This window comes from Drosophila teissieri, chromosome 2L (assembly GCF_016746235.2).
Source record: "Drosophila teissieri strain GT53w chromosome 2L, Prin_Dtei_1.1, whole genome shotgun sequence".
NCBI lineage: Eukaryota > Metazoa > Arthropoda > Insecta > Diptera > Drosophilidae > Drosophila > Drosophila teissieri.
This window is the reverse complement of record NC_053029.1, coordinates 20,120,918-20,137,440: the sequence shown is the minus strand read 5'-3', so window position 1 is coordinate 20,137,440 and position 16,523 is coordinate 20,120,918. Positions and strand designations below refer to the sequence as shown.

The 16,523-nt window shown below is 46.9% G+C and overlaps 1 protein-coding gene across 1 annotated transcript; it reads left to right on the top strand.

Moving 5' to 3' along the window:
* The first annotated feature begins 5,428 nt into the window (after window positions 1-5,428).
* LOC122614315 (protein Optix) lies at window positions 5,429-15,994 on the top strand. Its single transcript, XM_043788879.1, has 4 exons — window positions 5,429-5,867; window positions 6,921-7,039; window positions 7,640-7,889; window positions 14,785-15,994. Exons 1-4 carry the CDS (start codon window positions 5,581-5,583, stop codon window positions 15,590-15,592), a joined length of 1,464 nt encoding a protein of 487 aa, XP_043644814.1. The 5' UTR covers window positions 5,429-5,580; the 3' UTR covers window positions 15,593-15,994.
* The last annotated feature ends 529 nt before the right edge of the window (window positions 15,995-16,523 follow it).

Genomic DNA, 16,523 nt, shown 5'->3' with positions numbered 1-16,523 from the left:
GACCAGAACAGCCGAAAAGTAAAGCCACGGAGTGCGGTTCAGGTCGGCTCGGTTTGCGACCACGTCCCCATCATAATTATTAAACGCAGCTCAATACATTTGCCTCGAATCGCTGGCATTCCTGCGCAACCTAATGCCCAAAGATATTTCTTGGGGCCGACGCAGCCGCCGGCGGCCTTATGACTATGGAATGCAGCCCAATCGCACCAAGAGCGAGTTGCAGTGTGGCGTAACGACTATCAACTACCCTTTATAATTAATGTTGCGGTCGATAGGTAAAAACATGAAATAACCTTGGGTAGATAAGTTCTCACTAATAATGTAATGTAAATAAGTAATAATAATAATGCATTTTACCTGAACTCAGGACTGAGAACTGAGCATACTAAACTAAACTACATTGCTTTGTAACTTTTATTCACTGATAAATTTATTATTGTAACACTTACAAACATATGATTCTAAATCGTGGAATGTGTCTTTGACAACTACCTGAATAGAAATATATTATATATAATATAAACGGTTCTCTCATTTTGAACCGGATATTCAAAATTGAATGAGTATTTTAGATCTTACGCTTAAATATACATTACATTATTTCGTTTAAATGATATATTAAAAGCATTCATTTAAGCAAGCCCCCAGGAAAAGATATACCCTCGGGTATCTGTGAGCCCGAGGAATGAAAATGTGACTATAACTTTGACTTTGACATGGACTTGGTCCTGGGACTCCTCGAAAGAGTCCACTCTAAACGCCGGCGCGTCTGGAGGAACAGGAACAGGAGCTGGGGCTGGAGCTGAAGCTGGAGATGGAGCTGGAGATGGAGCTGGAGATGGAGCCAAACGAGAAGAACGATGTAAATTAAAGGAATACCTCGCCTCAGCGCCGATCTTTCATCATCGGTGCCACATCATGACCCTTCCCGCCTTTCCAGTCACAACTTGCTTATGAAGTTATTTCATCCTCGTTTTCAATCACTGAGCCCGCGAATTCTGTTCCTCCACGTTATTTCTCGATTTATTGAATTTCGTATAAATTAAAATATTAAATATTTTCGGCGACAAAACCCTTTAATTACCCAGCTTGTTGTTATTCCTTTTTACGATTTTATTTTTGGCAAATACTTTGTAACCTTCGGGCTAGGTTAACGAACTCTTGGCCAAAGTCTCAAAGGAAAATCGCTTAAATTGAATTTGGGTCCCATTTTTCAGGGGTCCTTTGCCCTGTGTGGGGCCCTCGTAATTGTATTACAATATAGTACTGCATGTGGGATACACTTGGGTCAGTTGAGGCGAAAAATAAACGACACCATGGGAGCGCCTATTAAAAGGGAAGTACAATAAAAAATGATTGACATCGAGGTGTTACTTTCGCCTAATGCCCTTTAAATATTCCTCACAACAACCCTCGTCGGCCCGCCGCATCAGAAATATACATATAGGTATATAAATATAAATATTCAGGTACATGGATTCTGATTAAATTATCTTAAACAAATTGAGACGCAGACAAAGCGTAGCCCAACTTGCTTTCGCCCGAGGGTGGAAAACCCGAAACTAAAAAGGCGAATACACAGTACATTTAGATTATATTTTTGGCCGGATGGCTGTCCCGTCCTAACCCCACCATATGTGGGCAGGGCACCCTAGACTGCAATAATAGAGATTTACTTTCTGCCCGCGGGCTCCCCATCGAAAAGCCAGCCGTGTGCGGTGGTCCCTTTGTTGTTTGCGGTTGCCTTTTGTGTGTGGCGAGTGGAAAGCCTTTAAAGCCTGGCCAAGCGCCCATCAAAAATGGCATTTAATTGCCTTTTAATTGTTTTCGCAAAGCGAATTCGAGCGCCCTAACGGTATGCGTATTTGGCCTAATTACACCGCTTTCAACAGCTCTCCAGGCCAAGAAGCGGTGAGTAAGGGGTGAGTTGGCCCGCCTTGGTGCGCAAATTTTGTCATTTAATGGACCACTGGGCGTGTGATTTGATTGCGCCAGTGACACAGTTAGCCGAAGTCACTCACTCACTACGGGGAAGTTGCTCTTCCACTCGGAGTTGGATATTTTGATTAGCACCGCAAGCGCAATTGTCAACAATATGATATTATACACCGTGCTCCAAGTGAACCCCGAACGAAAATCCATGCTTCGTTAGGCAATTCAAATGGGATTGCGATTGTTTTTGGCCTTCAGAAGAGAGTTGAGAATAGCTGGGTACACTGATTCAAAGTTGTTTGTTCAACTGATTGATCCCCAAATTGGAAACATGAGAAACATGACATTCTACTTCAAAAGTTTATTGGCCGTTCATTCACATTGAAATATTGCCCTCCATTTGAATTAATTCCTTTCATTTCTATTTTGAGAGTTATAAAATATAGAACTATAAAATAATTTAGGAACTCCGATCCTATTCAAGATGCGTTCAAGCACTTCATTCTAAAGGTCGGACGATAAAGTCATGTTAATTCTGAATGCGGTTTTGCGAAAGTGGGCTTAAAACAGATTTTTTAAAATATATATTTCCCCTTATTTTGTCCTAGACAGCTGTAATATTTCTACTCCTCTACTTTGAACTCATGTCGCTGCTCGAACCGAATAGCCCGCGGCCCTTTCGGTATTACATTTGCATTTCAGCATGTATCTGCAGCGGTGTGGCCATGATGCGATTGTATCTCTTACTCCCCCCTCAATTGTGGCGCATGAAAGGTGATCGATACCATAATGAGCGTATTCAGAGGACATCGGCCGTGGCAGCACATAATGTGGCCATGTGGGAGCTGGAGCAGAGCGTGCGCTATCATCGAGCATCTGCAAGGCTGTATCTGGTACTCGTAGCGAATGTATCTGCATCTGAGCATGTATCTGTGTGGCCGACGTCATTCACCCATTCACCCATTCACATCCATACGCAGCGTTTGTCGCTCACGTAATGCAATTGTCCAAAATGTTCAACCAACTACTCAAAAAGTCATCGTTCAGATTTAACAAGGTTGGTGGATGGAGGGGGTGTGCGGTGCTTGGTGGGGGGTGGGTGTTAAGTGGGTAGGGGAGGAAAAGAGGCGGAGAGAGCGAGGCAGCAATGGCGATGTTCGTGTGCTTGTGTTTCTACGCTGTGCAGGCATATACGAGTATGTGTGTATTAGGTTATACATTGGTTGTACGTAGGTAAGTGTTGGTAGAGGGGGCTGGGGGTGTCTTACGGGGTGGCGGTACGTTTGAAGCCCGCGGCTACACTTTTGGAAAACTCATTTACTTGTGGCATGTAAACAACTAATCTGTTAACACTCCGGACAAAAGCGCGAACGATACATTAGCGTGTGTCCCGTCCCCGCCTGTCCCCGCAAACACAATCCAACTTCTCGCCAGCCCCTCCTCCTGGCTATTTCCGGATCCTGTCAAACCCGGAGCATGATGAAGCACCGGGACCCGACAACCAACACCACTGACAGCACCACAATAAAAACTTTTGCTCGTGAATACTTTGCCTTTGCCCTATTCGACGGGCATAATCAAAAGTTCCCTTTGCCAAAATGAAAACGTGATTTTCTCCTTGGTCATATATATGTGCATATAAATGCCAGGGGGAGAGGGCTAGAGCTTCGTCCTGGCATAAGGATATGGCTTACTCAGAGTAGGGGCTCCAGAAAAGGGGAAGTGGCGGGAGAAGGGGTGGGCGGAGCGGGGAGCGTCGGCAGAGGTTGCCAGACCACATGGTGTCAAACATTTTGCTACACTTATACAATATGCTTCACTTACCGTGATGCGAAATCAATGAACAGCGGCTCTAAGCTTGGTATTTCCATTTAATTTATAACTAGTTTTTGTGTGTGCTCCTTCTTTTACGTTATGTTGTTACAAAGTAAATTTAGTAAGTTTAGAACAACCAAGTTATTTAGAAATCTCCAATTCATTTGTGATAATACAATAGCCACCAAAATATACAAATATATAAATGCAAAGGATAAACAGACATTTCACCAGAAAGGGTATTTAGCATTTTGCCTTTTAATGGTTTACGTTTATCCAAATCTATAAGGGCAAAATAAAAATTTAGTGAAGTGCTTATGTATGAAGCTTATATGTATAAGCTTGATCCACAAGACAAAATTCATATCCGAGTGATCTTCTCCCTTCCAACTAGTAACTTGTATGTGAGCAATGTATGTTCTCCGCTATCCCAGTATGACTTGACAAAATATCGTCTGTAAATAAATCAACCCCAACACTCCCCGGCAAATAAACATAATCCAGCTGATCTCGACCCACTGTGCGCCAGTTCGGCTGCCCGACTGCTGCGTTCTGCCGGGTTGTTTTATTTGATTTCTTTATCAATATCTGAGCTGGCTCGCCTGCAGCTCACCCCCTCGGTGGCGGCACCCAGCCCTACCACTGCCGCCACAGCGTTCGTAACCCCTATTCAACGACCCGTCGTTATCCTGGAACTGCAACAGTATTAGTATTAGTTCCCGTTCGCCAGTGTGTGTGCGACTCTTATGTACGATTCATTTAAACGAGACCCATGAAGGCGATGGCACCACCGCAGCGGCGGAAAAGAGACGGCCGTCGGGAGTGGCGCCATTGAATGGCCGTGTGCCAGAGCGAGACGTCCGTAGGGCAGCGAGCAGTGAGGACCACGCCCACCCCGTGGTAGTGGTGCCCATGGTATGGTGGTGCGTCGTAGTATCCGTGTCCGCATCTGTTCGCCACGTATCTGTATCTGTGTGTGCGGCAAACTGGTTGTGGCCTGGTATTGGTGCCAACTCGTTTCTGTTTCCATATCTCAGGCCGTATCTGTGTCCGCAGCTGTACTTGTATCTGTATCTGTATCTTTATCTGTATCTGTATCTGTATCCGTGTCTGCAGCTGGCAAGCAGTAGCAGTGGCAGCCGGAGAGCCGAGCCGCCAGCCAGAGTATCTGTATCTGTGGCGCGTCATTGTTGTGCTGCTACTGCCGCTACTGCCGCTGCTGCTGCCTCTGCCGATTGAGCTCCATAGCCATAGCTTCTATAGCCTCTATAGCGTGTATAGCGTGTATAGTGTGTATAGCTTCTGTGCCGTTCCCGTCGCCTAGTGGGCAGCTCAGTTACAAGACCATTATTTGACGTATTTTTTGCGCGCTCGGTTGGCCGTTTGGTTGGTCGCTCTCTCGCTCGCTGGATCGTATCGCATCGCACCGCATCGGTTATATCCATTGCCAAAGGCCCCCTTTATCGCTTTGATGTGGAGCAGCAGTTGCGCTCCGTTCGTGGACCGGGCACGGGTATCGCATTCATGAGCTGGCTCATTGGCAATCATTTGGAACCGTACGCCAGTCGAACCGGTGGCCACCTTACACATCCTGACGGCCAGATGCCCTCGATCGCGCGTGCAAAGTGCTAACCCCAATCCGTAAACCCCATCGAAACGGATTGAATCGAGTCGGATCGAGCAACCCAAGTGCTAGTGAACACATAAATCACATAATAAGACAACAGCCAAGGAATTGAATTAGTGACTAAACCAGTGTAGTGCCCAGCAAGATTGCTTCGTTCCGGTGGAGAATAGTATGCCCATTTGTTCACAGTGGATTCAACGAATAAAATGGCCGTTGGACCGACGGAGGGCAAACAGCCGCCCTCAGAGAGCTTCTCGCCCACGCACCACCAGATTATAGCACCCAGCCCCATCCTGGCCGTTCCAACGCTGGCCTTCTCCGCCGCCCAGGTGGAGATCGTGTGCAAGACGCTCGAGGACTCCGGCGACATCGAGCGGTTGGCCCGCTTCCTCTGGAGCCTGCCGGTGGCCCTGCCCAACATGCACGAGATCCTCAACTGCGAGGCGGTGCTCCGTGCCCGCGCAGTGGTCGCCTACCATGTGGGCAACTTCAGGTAGGAATCCGCCAGACAAAAGCCCCCTGCTCGAATGACACTCTCAGAAAATCAGAAAACCAGCAACCAGAAAAACAGCAACCAGAGACCCAGAGACCTAGAGTCCCAGCCTCCTGTCCTGATTAACCCCGACATCCGATAGTTTTGCACAGCGACAGCTTAATGAGGGCACAATGAGCCGCTAAATTAATAAACAATGGCATTAATTTACTAATTAAAGAACTCGCTGCTGCCCAAAGCCAAGTGGAGCAGGCTTGATTAATAAAACACCGACCGAACAATAGGTTTCGGCTTCCGTCGCCACGACATTCTAAGTTCTCACATTTCACTGGGCCTTCTAAGACAACCGGAAACAATGCACTCCAATGGGAATTTCGCAAAAAGCCCTCACAAATTATGGCGAAAGATTAGCTTTCCTGGGGTGGGGTACCTCTAATGTAGACTTAGCCTTGTGGTCTTCGCCCAGACGAGTCAGCCATTTGCCGCATCTCAAAGTGGGCAAAACAGGTCCCTGGCAATCGATATCGACAATTATCCGATCGGCTCAAGCAATCACAACTATAAACGGTCGCATCAGGTTTTGCATCTCATCTGGCTGCAGTTCGAGCGGCCGTGCAATTCGAGTATAATCAATCAATGTCCAGATGCAGTGCATATAAGGCCTGGGCATGCATATACGAATCTGGGATCTGGGATCTGGCTATGCGATGCCATGCCATGCGATGCGATGCAAGTGATTTGATTGCTTTGACTTGGTAAATAAACGACTTCCAATTAAAACCATTTGACGTACTCAACCGAGCTGTCAGCACCAGCGACGACAATAAATGCTTATGAAATTGTTTCAAAATACATATGGACGCCCGCCGAGCGTCGAGGGGTGTAAAGACTCGGAGGTGGGGATGGCTTTCGCAGCGGGAAGTCCCAAAAGTCCAAAGGACTCGGGGGTTGATAGGTTTGAAATCGGGATGGCAAATTCTGCGCATTTACTTTCGCATTAAGTTCGACTCCGGATACTCAAACTGGACCACCTCGATCTGGCTCTCTTTTCAGGGAACTTTATGCAATAATAGAGAATCATAAGTTTACAAAGGCGTCCTACGGCAAACTGCAGGCCATGTGGCTGGAGGCCCACTACATTGAGGCCGAGAAGCTGCGCGGTCGATCACTGGGTGAGTAAGGCATTCACTTTAAAGCTAGATGATATGATAATGTTAAAATACTCGTGAGGGAGATCCATCGAGAAACATAGAAACCCTAGTCAAAGCCGAAGAGGAGTTCGGTTTTAGACCAATGGTCCTAAGCACCATCTGTTCAATGGAAAACCGCAAAATGTTTGCATTGATTGATTACATGCGTTATTTGTTTTATATGCATTGAAACAATATCAAGTAAGCAGTAAACGTGTTTTAGAAAACGTATTTATTTACTTCCCAATTTTAATGTTATTATTGATGGGGCTGACCTTAAACTTGATACTTCGAACATCGACGCTGAACAATGAGGCGGATACGAAATATTTTAGAATTTGTTAATATCTTGCTAATTGCTGAATTGTATCGTTTATAAACCAGTTTTCAGTGTTAACGGATATCTGAAACGATATATTGGAATTTACATTAATGGCTTATAATTAAAGATTATCAAACCCGTTTTTACTTACTGTACTTACAAATATACTTCATAATTGTTACTTGTAATGTTTCTTTAACACTTCGAAAGCATATCGCTCCTCATTTTTTGACTAATCCAACTCCCATTTGAACTTGCAGGCCCCGTGGACAAGTATCGGGTGCGAAAGAAGTTCCCCCTGCCGCCGACGATCTGGGACGGCGAGCAGAAGACGCACTGCTTCAAGGAGCGCACGCGGAGCCTACTGCGCGAATGGTACCTACAGGATCCCTACCCGAATCCCACCAAGAAGCGGGAGCTGGCCAAGGCCACCGGGCTGAATCCCACGCAAGTGGGCAACTGGTTCAAGAACCGCCGCCAGCGGGATCGGGCTGCTGCGGCCAAGAATCGGTAAGTTATCGACCATCGACCGCCTCAATTAGCCATTGGAGTTTGGAGTTTGGAGCTTGGAGCTTGGAGTTAGACGGGTCTGGGGTCTGGGGAGTGGATGGGCTGGTAACCCGATCGGGGCCGGGTAAGCGGATATCATCCTCCGGAGGAGTGGGTGCAGTGGATGAGGTGGATGCCGCGGGGGGGGCGCACAGGAGCGTTTCCATTTCATTGATCCGTGCCGATCTGCGGCAGCGGTGGCGGTGGCGGCACCCAGTGAAGCGTTCTCGATTTCTGCTGTTTGTTGCGGTCGTCGCTTTTTGGCCACATTAAACTGACCGCCGACGATGACGATGGGCTTGGGTTTGGACTTAGGGTATGGGTATGGGTATGGGTACTGGTCTTGGCCTGACCTGGCCGTAATGGTGAAGGAGACAACGAGCAGATACGACGATCATGATAGCGATGATCATGACGATGATGACAGTGTAAACGCAGCTCATGCTTCAGCTGGAAAGGTGCAACCGCTTGCGAAAATGGGCAGGAGATGTTAAAACTCGACCAATTCGCGCGAAGTTGAAATGAAGAAGATCCGCTCGAAGTGAAAGAAGGCAAGTTAAGTGGAATGACACTGCAAGAAATCCGGATTCGGAGTCGGAGCTGGAGCTGGAGTCGCAGATCTGGAGTCGAAATCGTAGTCCACTCAAGTGTTTGGCTGCTCCTGCAGATGCGCAAATATTTCAAGTTCTACCTGATCACAAAAAAAGCAAGAGGGAAAAGGAAAAGTAAAACAAATCGAGACAACATTTGGCATTCCTCGGAAACCTGGCAGCCCCACAGCTCAGAGCCCGAGCCCCGAGCCCCGAGATCCCATCCAAAGAGCCGTGTTTATTAAGTTAGGAGCAGCATTGGCAGCGGTCTCGTCTCAAATTGAATGAATCTGCACAAAGCGCCAAGCATATGGCGTAGCCCCCAAAAAAACCAAATAAGGAGTATACAAATACGAAAAAAACCAGATGCGCGGGGGTCATTAGTTAAAATGATGGCGATTATTTCCCTTGTAAAGCGGCAGCAACCACGGATACGCGGCCATTACAACTCCATCCGCACTCGATCCGCAGATCCACAGATCCCCAGATCCACAGATCCGCAGATCCGCGGATCCCAACTTCAACTCAAGGTTCGAGTTTTTGGCTCCGAGGTTTCGTGTAGTCATCGTGTTATTAAGCAGCGGCGGCACAGCAAAAGCCCCAGAGATGAGACAAAAAGGCGCACTGGCGATACGAAACACAAAGTATGCCCATATAAAAAATATGAAATTAAAAGCCGTTCATATGCGACGGCCAGACAACTTCGACAGCGCCAGGCGGCAGACAGGGGCGTCCTCAACGCGGTCTCCGGGGGCAGCGGAAAGGGGTTCCAGACCCATTCTAACCGACGACCCAAGCCAGACCCAAACCAGACCCAAACCAGACCCCAACCAGCAGGCGCTGACTGTTCAAGCATTGTGCGCTGAAAAATTGTTAACATTTTTGCTACTGCACTTGTGCGAACCAAATGCGACAGGCGGACAAGTCGGAATCGCGAACGGCAGGATAATATCCTATCCGAATCTTTCAACACCCTTTCCCAGTGACTTTTCATCCAAAATAACCTGTTTGCATCGCTTTTTAATAAGTAAAATGACACCTTAGAATAATGGAATATAATTGTTCGAAAATTATTCCGTAAGAGCTCTAATTCCAATTGCAAATCAATGAAAAGCAATTCATTAACTGGATCCCTTGATTCTCCTTGGTACCAAAAATATCATATATTAAGTATTAGTATCTTTGGTTAAAGAAAGCCGCCTAAAACCTCTTGGCCCGAACAGAAGCGCCCCAAGGAAGAGCATGGAAATGGCAGCTGGAGCTGGGAAGCGCGATCGTGAAGGCAGAAGGAGTCGCGATGTCAAACGGCTGTTTGCTGCTCCAGACGAGATGGTATATCAATCAAATGCACAGCTCCGATGCAATCCACTTTATTAGAAAGGCTCCGCGGAGAAAGGCAGCAGCACGTTTCCCGCTCCCGAATTGAGTAATTAAGACATCGGAGATTGATCGACTCAACTCGACTTGAGCCGTTACGGCGGAAACTTGGCGCTGCTGACTTGTCATGCTCTGATGCCGCCAACCACCAAGTGGCCATTGCAAGTGGAGTGCAGTTGCAGTTGCAGTTGCAGCGGCTCAAGCAGTGGCAGTTGCAAGATATTCAAAATCAAGATTGCCGCGCATTATACAGGAATTCTGGGCAGGCATCTGAATGGCCTGCGGTAAAACCCAGATGCCCCAGTCATCACCATTTGTTTGATTCAGCGGAACCCTCGAGGCGTGCAATGCCCATTGAGGAGCGGATGGGAACGTAATTAATCTGGCATTACTAAAACTGGATATTGATTCAGTTGTTACTACCTCTGTTCGAGAAGTATTCTAAAACTTTCTTGAGTACAATATGCAAACATACATGCAAACATCATGACTAGATCGTGCTACTGATACTTTCATTACTAGCTCCAGGAATCATAGAACGAAAGCTTTATAAACACTTCCTAAAGTTTAATAAATGTGTGTATTTGTAATACATCAGTTCGGAATGTAAAGAATGGTACTGTCATTGCTAGTTAAATGGACTACGAAAAGTTAAATACATCTGCGCCTATTAATGGCTGAGTCACAAAAGATTTCACAAATCATTGGAGAAATCAAAACGAGAAGCTTCTATTGTGCAAATTCATTAAGCCGAAACCCCGGCTCGAGACTTGATTTTGATCAATTACAATTGCCACTCGACGATGCACGACAGCGATACGAAACTCTTGGCCAAACGGAGCCCCCGAATCAAATGAATAAAGTGAATCCATTCAATCCACTGAATCCGCCTCGCGCCGATGGTTTTATTGCGTGAATTACCCGGCGAGCGAAATGCGTGGCTCGTGGACAGCCGCTGGAGATGGATATAAGATGAGATTCGCCCACATGCAACCAGCCATCTATCTATCTATCCATCTCGAGTCCAGAAGCGGTGGCCAAATTAGGAGCACAGTGGGCGTCGTTGAGCTAGCAATTTGTCCAGAACACGAAATAGATTCAGCCAACATTTGGGTTGCGGGCAAAGTGTAATAAAGTTGAGAGTACACAGCAAATATGTTGTAAATGTCAATTATCAATCAAATCGACAAACACGCACTTGAGGACAGCAGATATCGTTCGAAATATACACAAGTCGATGTGCGGGGACCAAACTTGAAGAGGTTTTGGTCCATCGATTCCCAGCCTCTCTCGAATTCTAATGAATAAAGGAAGATGCAGAAGCTGATATTCCCATCCCCATTCCCATCCCCATTCCCATTCCCATTCCCATTCCCATCCCCAACCCCAACCATTGTCAATATCCGAATCGGAGGGCCCACTTGTCCGAGCGCTCGGACAGGGCCCTCAAGCCCCATAAGTACCCATACCATCCATACCATCCATGCCCGTGCTCCATGCGATCCGAGGGAGCTGAACTCGGACCACTCGACTCTGTTTGCACAACACCAACTACCGTTTTCGGTGGCTTGTGAGAAAAATATACAATCAGCTCTCCAATGGGAGCAGAAGTTGGAGTTACCCAGAAGATACACAGAGAAAAACCTGGGCATTGTATGGGATATGGCTGGAAGCAATGGCACTTTATTTCAGGGCATTAAGGAGGCGTAAGGTGGAGGTGACTGTCCAAAGTAAAAGGGAATTGATACAAATACTTTAAATGTAATGTATCAAAGCATTACCAAACGCTTTAACCTCAAAATAGATTTCTCTCTGTGTATCCGTATCTGAACTCCCAGAATGAGCTGAATGGAAGCGAAGCTTCCATGTCGGACACTTCAATGCCGCATAGAAAGTGTATTAAAGAAATTAATAAGAAGTCAGCTTCGAGTCATCATCTTCGGCAGGCAGATGACTCTTCATCGACGGCTGGCCAGTTGCACGATAGGATGGCCGGATGATTGGATGGTTGGATGGTTGGATGGTTGGATGGTTGGATGGTTGGGCAAGCAGCATCACCGGATGTGGCCTTTGTTCACTTGACAAGTGAAAGAGGCTCGACAAATAAGCGAAGAGGCGGCGGAACAGGGCACTCCGGCCCAAGGGTTGGAAGTGAAATATTCAAATGCGAGCAAATTCAAATCCCGTTTGTCAACAGATCTCCGGGCCAGAGAAAAGGAATAAATATAAAATAAATGTTGATTGCATTTAGGAACCCTTGGGACTGCGGACTGCTCTTATTGCCAACTGCTAACTGCCAACTGCTAAATGCTCGAGCCTGTCCAAATATTTACACAATTTACGGCGTTCAATTTGAATTGACACAATTATTGGAAAAAATGCTCCAGCAGAAAGCTGCAATTTTCCGTCTGATTTTGTCGCGCTATTGACTCAGTGTTACCTGCAGGTTCATTGATTTCCCCATCTTTTCTAGCTGCTTTTCGGTCCTTAAGCCACATATTTAAGGCGGGCATCTTTTGGTGGCCTGGCGGATCGAGTTACTCCGCTAGCATTCTTTGCAGCCTGAATGGGTTTCAGTTCGACTCGACTCTACTCGAATCGAATCTAATCGAATCGAGTCGAATCGGAATCCCCATCTTCTGACATGAGCCGATTAAGGAGCATTTCAATGCATCTCGGGTTACTCCGCACAGCCATCTCCTCCGACCGGCCATGTCCAGGCTGGTAATTACATACGTGTCACTTCGGTTAGGTTAGGTGCCATAGGGTATCCGATTTCGCTCAACCCTTTGCCCTTGTCCTTGTGCCTGTCCTTGTCCCCGTCCCCGTCCCTGTGCTTCTCCTTCGCCGTAAGCCTCTCGCTGCCTAGTCAATTGTGTGGAAAATGTATATCATATTCGTGCATCCAAGTTTTCGGTTTCTGGGCTCAAGCCGAGCGTGCCAAGTCCCAGCGAATCCAGTCGCTCCATTCGTGTGTGAAAATGGCCTTGAGTCGCCCGTGCCAAAAATCGGACTACCAGAAGCTCTCGCAAGGACTCCAGCATCGTGGGCTTTGACTTGAAGTTTCACATCACCGATCACTACTATTATACAGGCTCCATTTACCATTTCTGGAAAGTGTAATATCCCAACCGTTTACGTTACGTAACATATATAGTGTAATAGAACCGACTTCCTATTGCATTGGCCTAATAAAAAATGTCATAATTCTTCATTTTATTATTGGAAGCTTTAGCTTCTGGACTTTGCCCTAAAGTTTATATTTATATGTTTAAAAGCCATTTTTTCATTGGTACCATCTAAAAATTCATAATCAACTGTCTTAAAACTCCAATTAACCATATAATATAACCGAAAGAATCGGGAAAAGAGAGCAAATACCTTTCTCATCGAAAGCCACTTTGCTTGCGTAAATCCAAATAAAGGTTGTGTTTTTATGATCCACGTCCAGAGTTTCACCTCCCAGACCCACCACACACAGATAGCTGTCCAAGTTCCCATAGTTTGGTTCCAATTACCCAAGTCCAATAGCTGAGAACAGAAAAACGAGCCGAAAAACCTTTCTAATCGGAAGGGCCTTCTTTGAGGAGTATCCCAGCAGCGGGAAGTCCCGATCTCTTGCCCAATTCATCGGACTGTGAGTGATCCATCAAGTTGGCACATTAGGCAACTAAACGATTTAGTGCTCCCTCCGAGGCAAGGGCCGAGCAAGGTAGCCGCATATACATTTCGCAGCTCCAACTGAGTCGTAGTGATGGTGGTGGCGGTGTCCCTGCTCCCGCAACCGGAGTGCCCATGCCGGTGGAGCACCATTAATCACACAACACGAGCCGCTCCAGGATCTCTGGGGCAGCCAAAGGCAGCCAGAAGGGGAACAAATTGCAGCAAGTTGAGCGAATCCTAACCGATAATTATGACATTGCAGGAGTCATGGCGTGATGGCAAATGATGATGTATATGAGAATGCTTCTCCGCCGCTCCTGGCCAGGTTGGGGTCTCCTGCCCGCTGCCGGTGTTAAATCCATGGCGGCTAATCAAGTCATCTTCTGGTCAGCGCGTCAGGCGCGTCTTTTGTTTTGGCCACAGACGATTTATCTTAAGCATGTGTGAAAGTTGTGTCAGATTTATGTGCTGCCCCCTGCTCCTTGGAGCCCCCTGTTGCTCCGGGGGCAACGACAAATGGGCCGCCTTAATGGCCGTTTAGCCGCGGCCACTGCAACTGTCCAGCATCGACTAATTAACGATGCCGACGATTCCGATTCCGATTTCGATGCCTTGATGTCTTCATGTCTTGATGTCTTCATCTGGCGGGGCGGCAGAAAACCGTGGAACTGCAAGAGAATGGCTACGGGAACCTCTCAAATTCTATTAACACTCGATCAGCTACGGCTTTTAGTTAAAGTTAAACCGTTACGGAACACTATAAATTTACTCCAAAATAGCCCTAATGGGCCAGATAAAAGGTCTGTCAAGAAAACATTGAAAAACTTGCCCTTTAATGATTAAATGCTTGTAATAACTCCAATATAATATAATCCAATGATAAGTCTATCAAGGCAACCAGATTTAAAAAAAATTGTTCCCTTTAGTTTATTTTATGTTTTCCAATAATTTGCAATTGGCTGAATGTTTTAATTCGAGAATAATGTGGACTTTACGCATCACAAGATAACATCCCCATTGATAACACGTTTTATTAGGTCAATTTATTGATGGCCATCAAATTTCAAAACGTGCTAATGTTGTGTATATTAAACTGAGCATGATATATAGATGATTTAGAAGTGATATGTATGATGTATGATATATGGTATAGAGAATCAATAATATAATACATCAATTAAGACCCCAAATACTTACACATTCTCTCCTTTTCTGCCTCTTTCCAGCATTCAGCATAGCCAGAACAACTCGGGGATGGGCTGTCGCAGCCGACGGGCGGACGGAGCTGCCTCGCCGACGCCCTCGGACAGCTCCGACTCGGACATCTCGCTGGGCACCCACTCACCAGTGCCCAGCAGCCTGCAGCTGCAGCACAGTCCGGGCAGCACCTCCAACGGCGCCAACGACCGCGAGGAGAGCCTGAGCGTGGACGACGACAAGCCGCGGGATCTGAGCGGATCGCTGCCACTGCCCCTCTCCCTGCCCCTGCCGCTGGCCTCGCCAACCCACACGCCCCCCCAACTTACGGCGGGCTACGGCGGCGGGGCGGGCCCAGGACCCGGTGGACCGCTGACCGCTCCGGGCTGCCTGCCTCCGTTCAAGCTGGACGCGGCCACCAGTCTCTTCAGCGCCGGCTGTTACCTGCAGAGCTTCAGCAACCTGAAGGAGATGTCACAGCAGTTCCCCATCCAGCCGATTGTACTGCGTCCGCATCCTCAGCTGCCGCAGCCGCTGGCACTGAATGGGGCATCTGGCGGACCACCACTGCATCATCCGGCATACGCGGCTGCCTACAGTGTGGAGTGTGTTCCGGGTGGGCATGGACCACCGCATCCGCCACCGAAGCTAAGGATCAACTCACCGGAGAAGCTCAACTCCACGGCAGTGGCGGCGGCGGCTTCGGGCGGAGGAGGAGGTGGCAACCAACACCACGAGCCCACCACCATGGGCTACCATCACAGTGGCCAACTGATGCTCCATCGGCCCTTCTCCACGTCTCCGGAACTGAAGCACAGTGCTCCCGAGATCACATGATATCAGCGGGTCTGAGGTGTCCACCTGTTAGCCCACCCAGACTAACCTTACAACCCAAGCCCAATCCCAATCCCAATCCCACAAGCTCCGAAGCACTAAGGCCCAGCTATTCAGATTGTTTCAATTGTACTTCTAAGTTAGCCCGTAGTTAAGCGCATCCCAGCGGCGGAGTTCGAGCAATATTCGATCCGGAACTGTTTCCTATATCATGACCCATAATTACCATACCTTTACCGATACCTATACCTATACCGTTACCCAGCAGCAGCAAATCGCAAGCGTCGCACACTCACTCTTCAAAGATAGCCATTTAAGCCGGATGGAAACAGAGATACAGATTTAGAGCTAATCCAGATGGCGGTCCCAGTGGCCCCAAAACTGAACTTGAATTCGAGACGTTTTCATTCTAATTTTGTGTGTGTGTACGTATTTGTAAATAGAGTTTAAGTATGCAAATCATAGAGCTTACGTATACAATTAGATTGCAATAAAACCGAATGAACAGTTAAGAATTTGAATCATTATACAAAAATGCGTTCTGTGTTTGAGTTTCAAAATGGAAATCGAACCGGACAGGGCAAGTTTTAAAAACTACTCTTTTACTCAATATTTTCGTATTCGCTTTAGGTACGTGAATTAATTACGATCGTATTTATGTATGTGCATTTCTGTACTCGCTGTCAAAGAATGCTGCAAAAAGAATTGTGATACCACGGGATGAATGTCCTTACAAGCCATTAAAAAGCGAAAGTAAATATGAAGATGGGATATTCAAATATATTCAATATTGGTAAAAAAAATTTGAATCATTTAAAACTCTCTCAGATCAACTTAAGAAGTTTATAGATAGTCTACTATTTATACTGTTGGAGCCTTACTAAATCTGGTTTGAACCAACGCTTTTAAGAACAGAAAATACTTCGGCACGAAA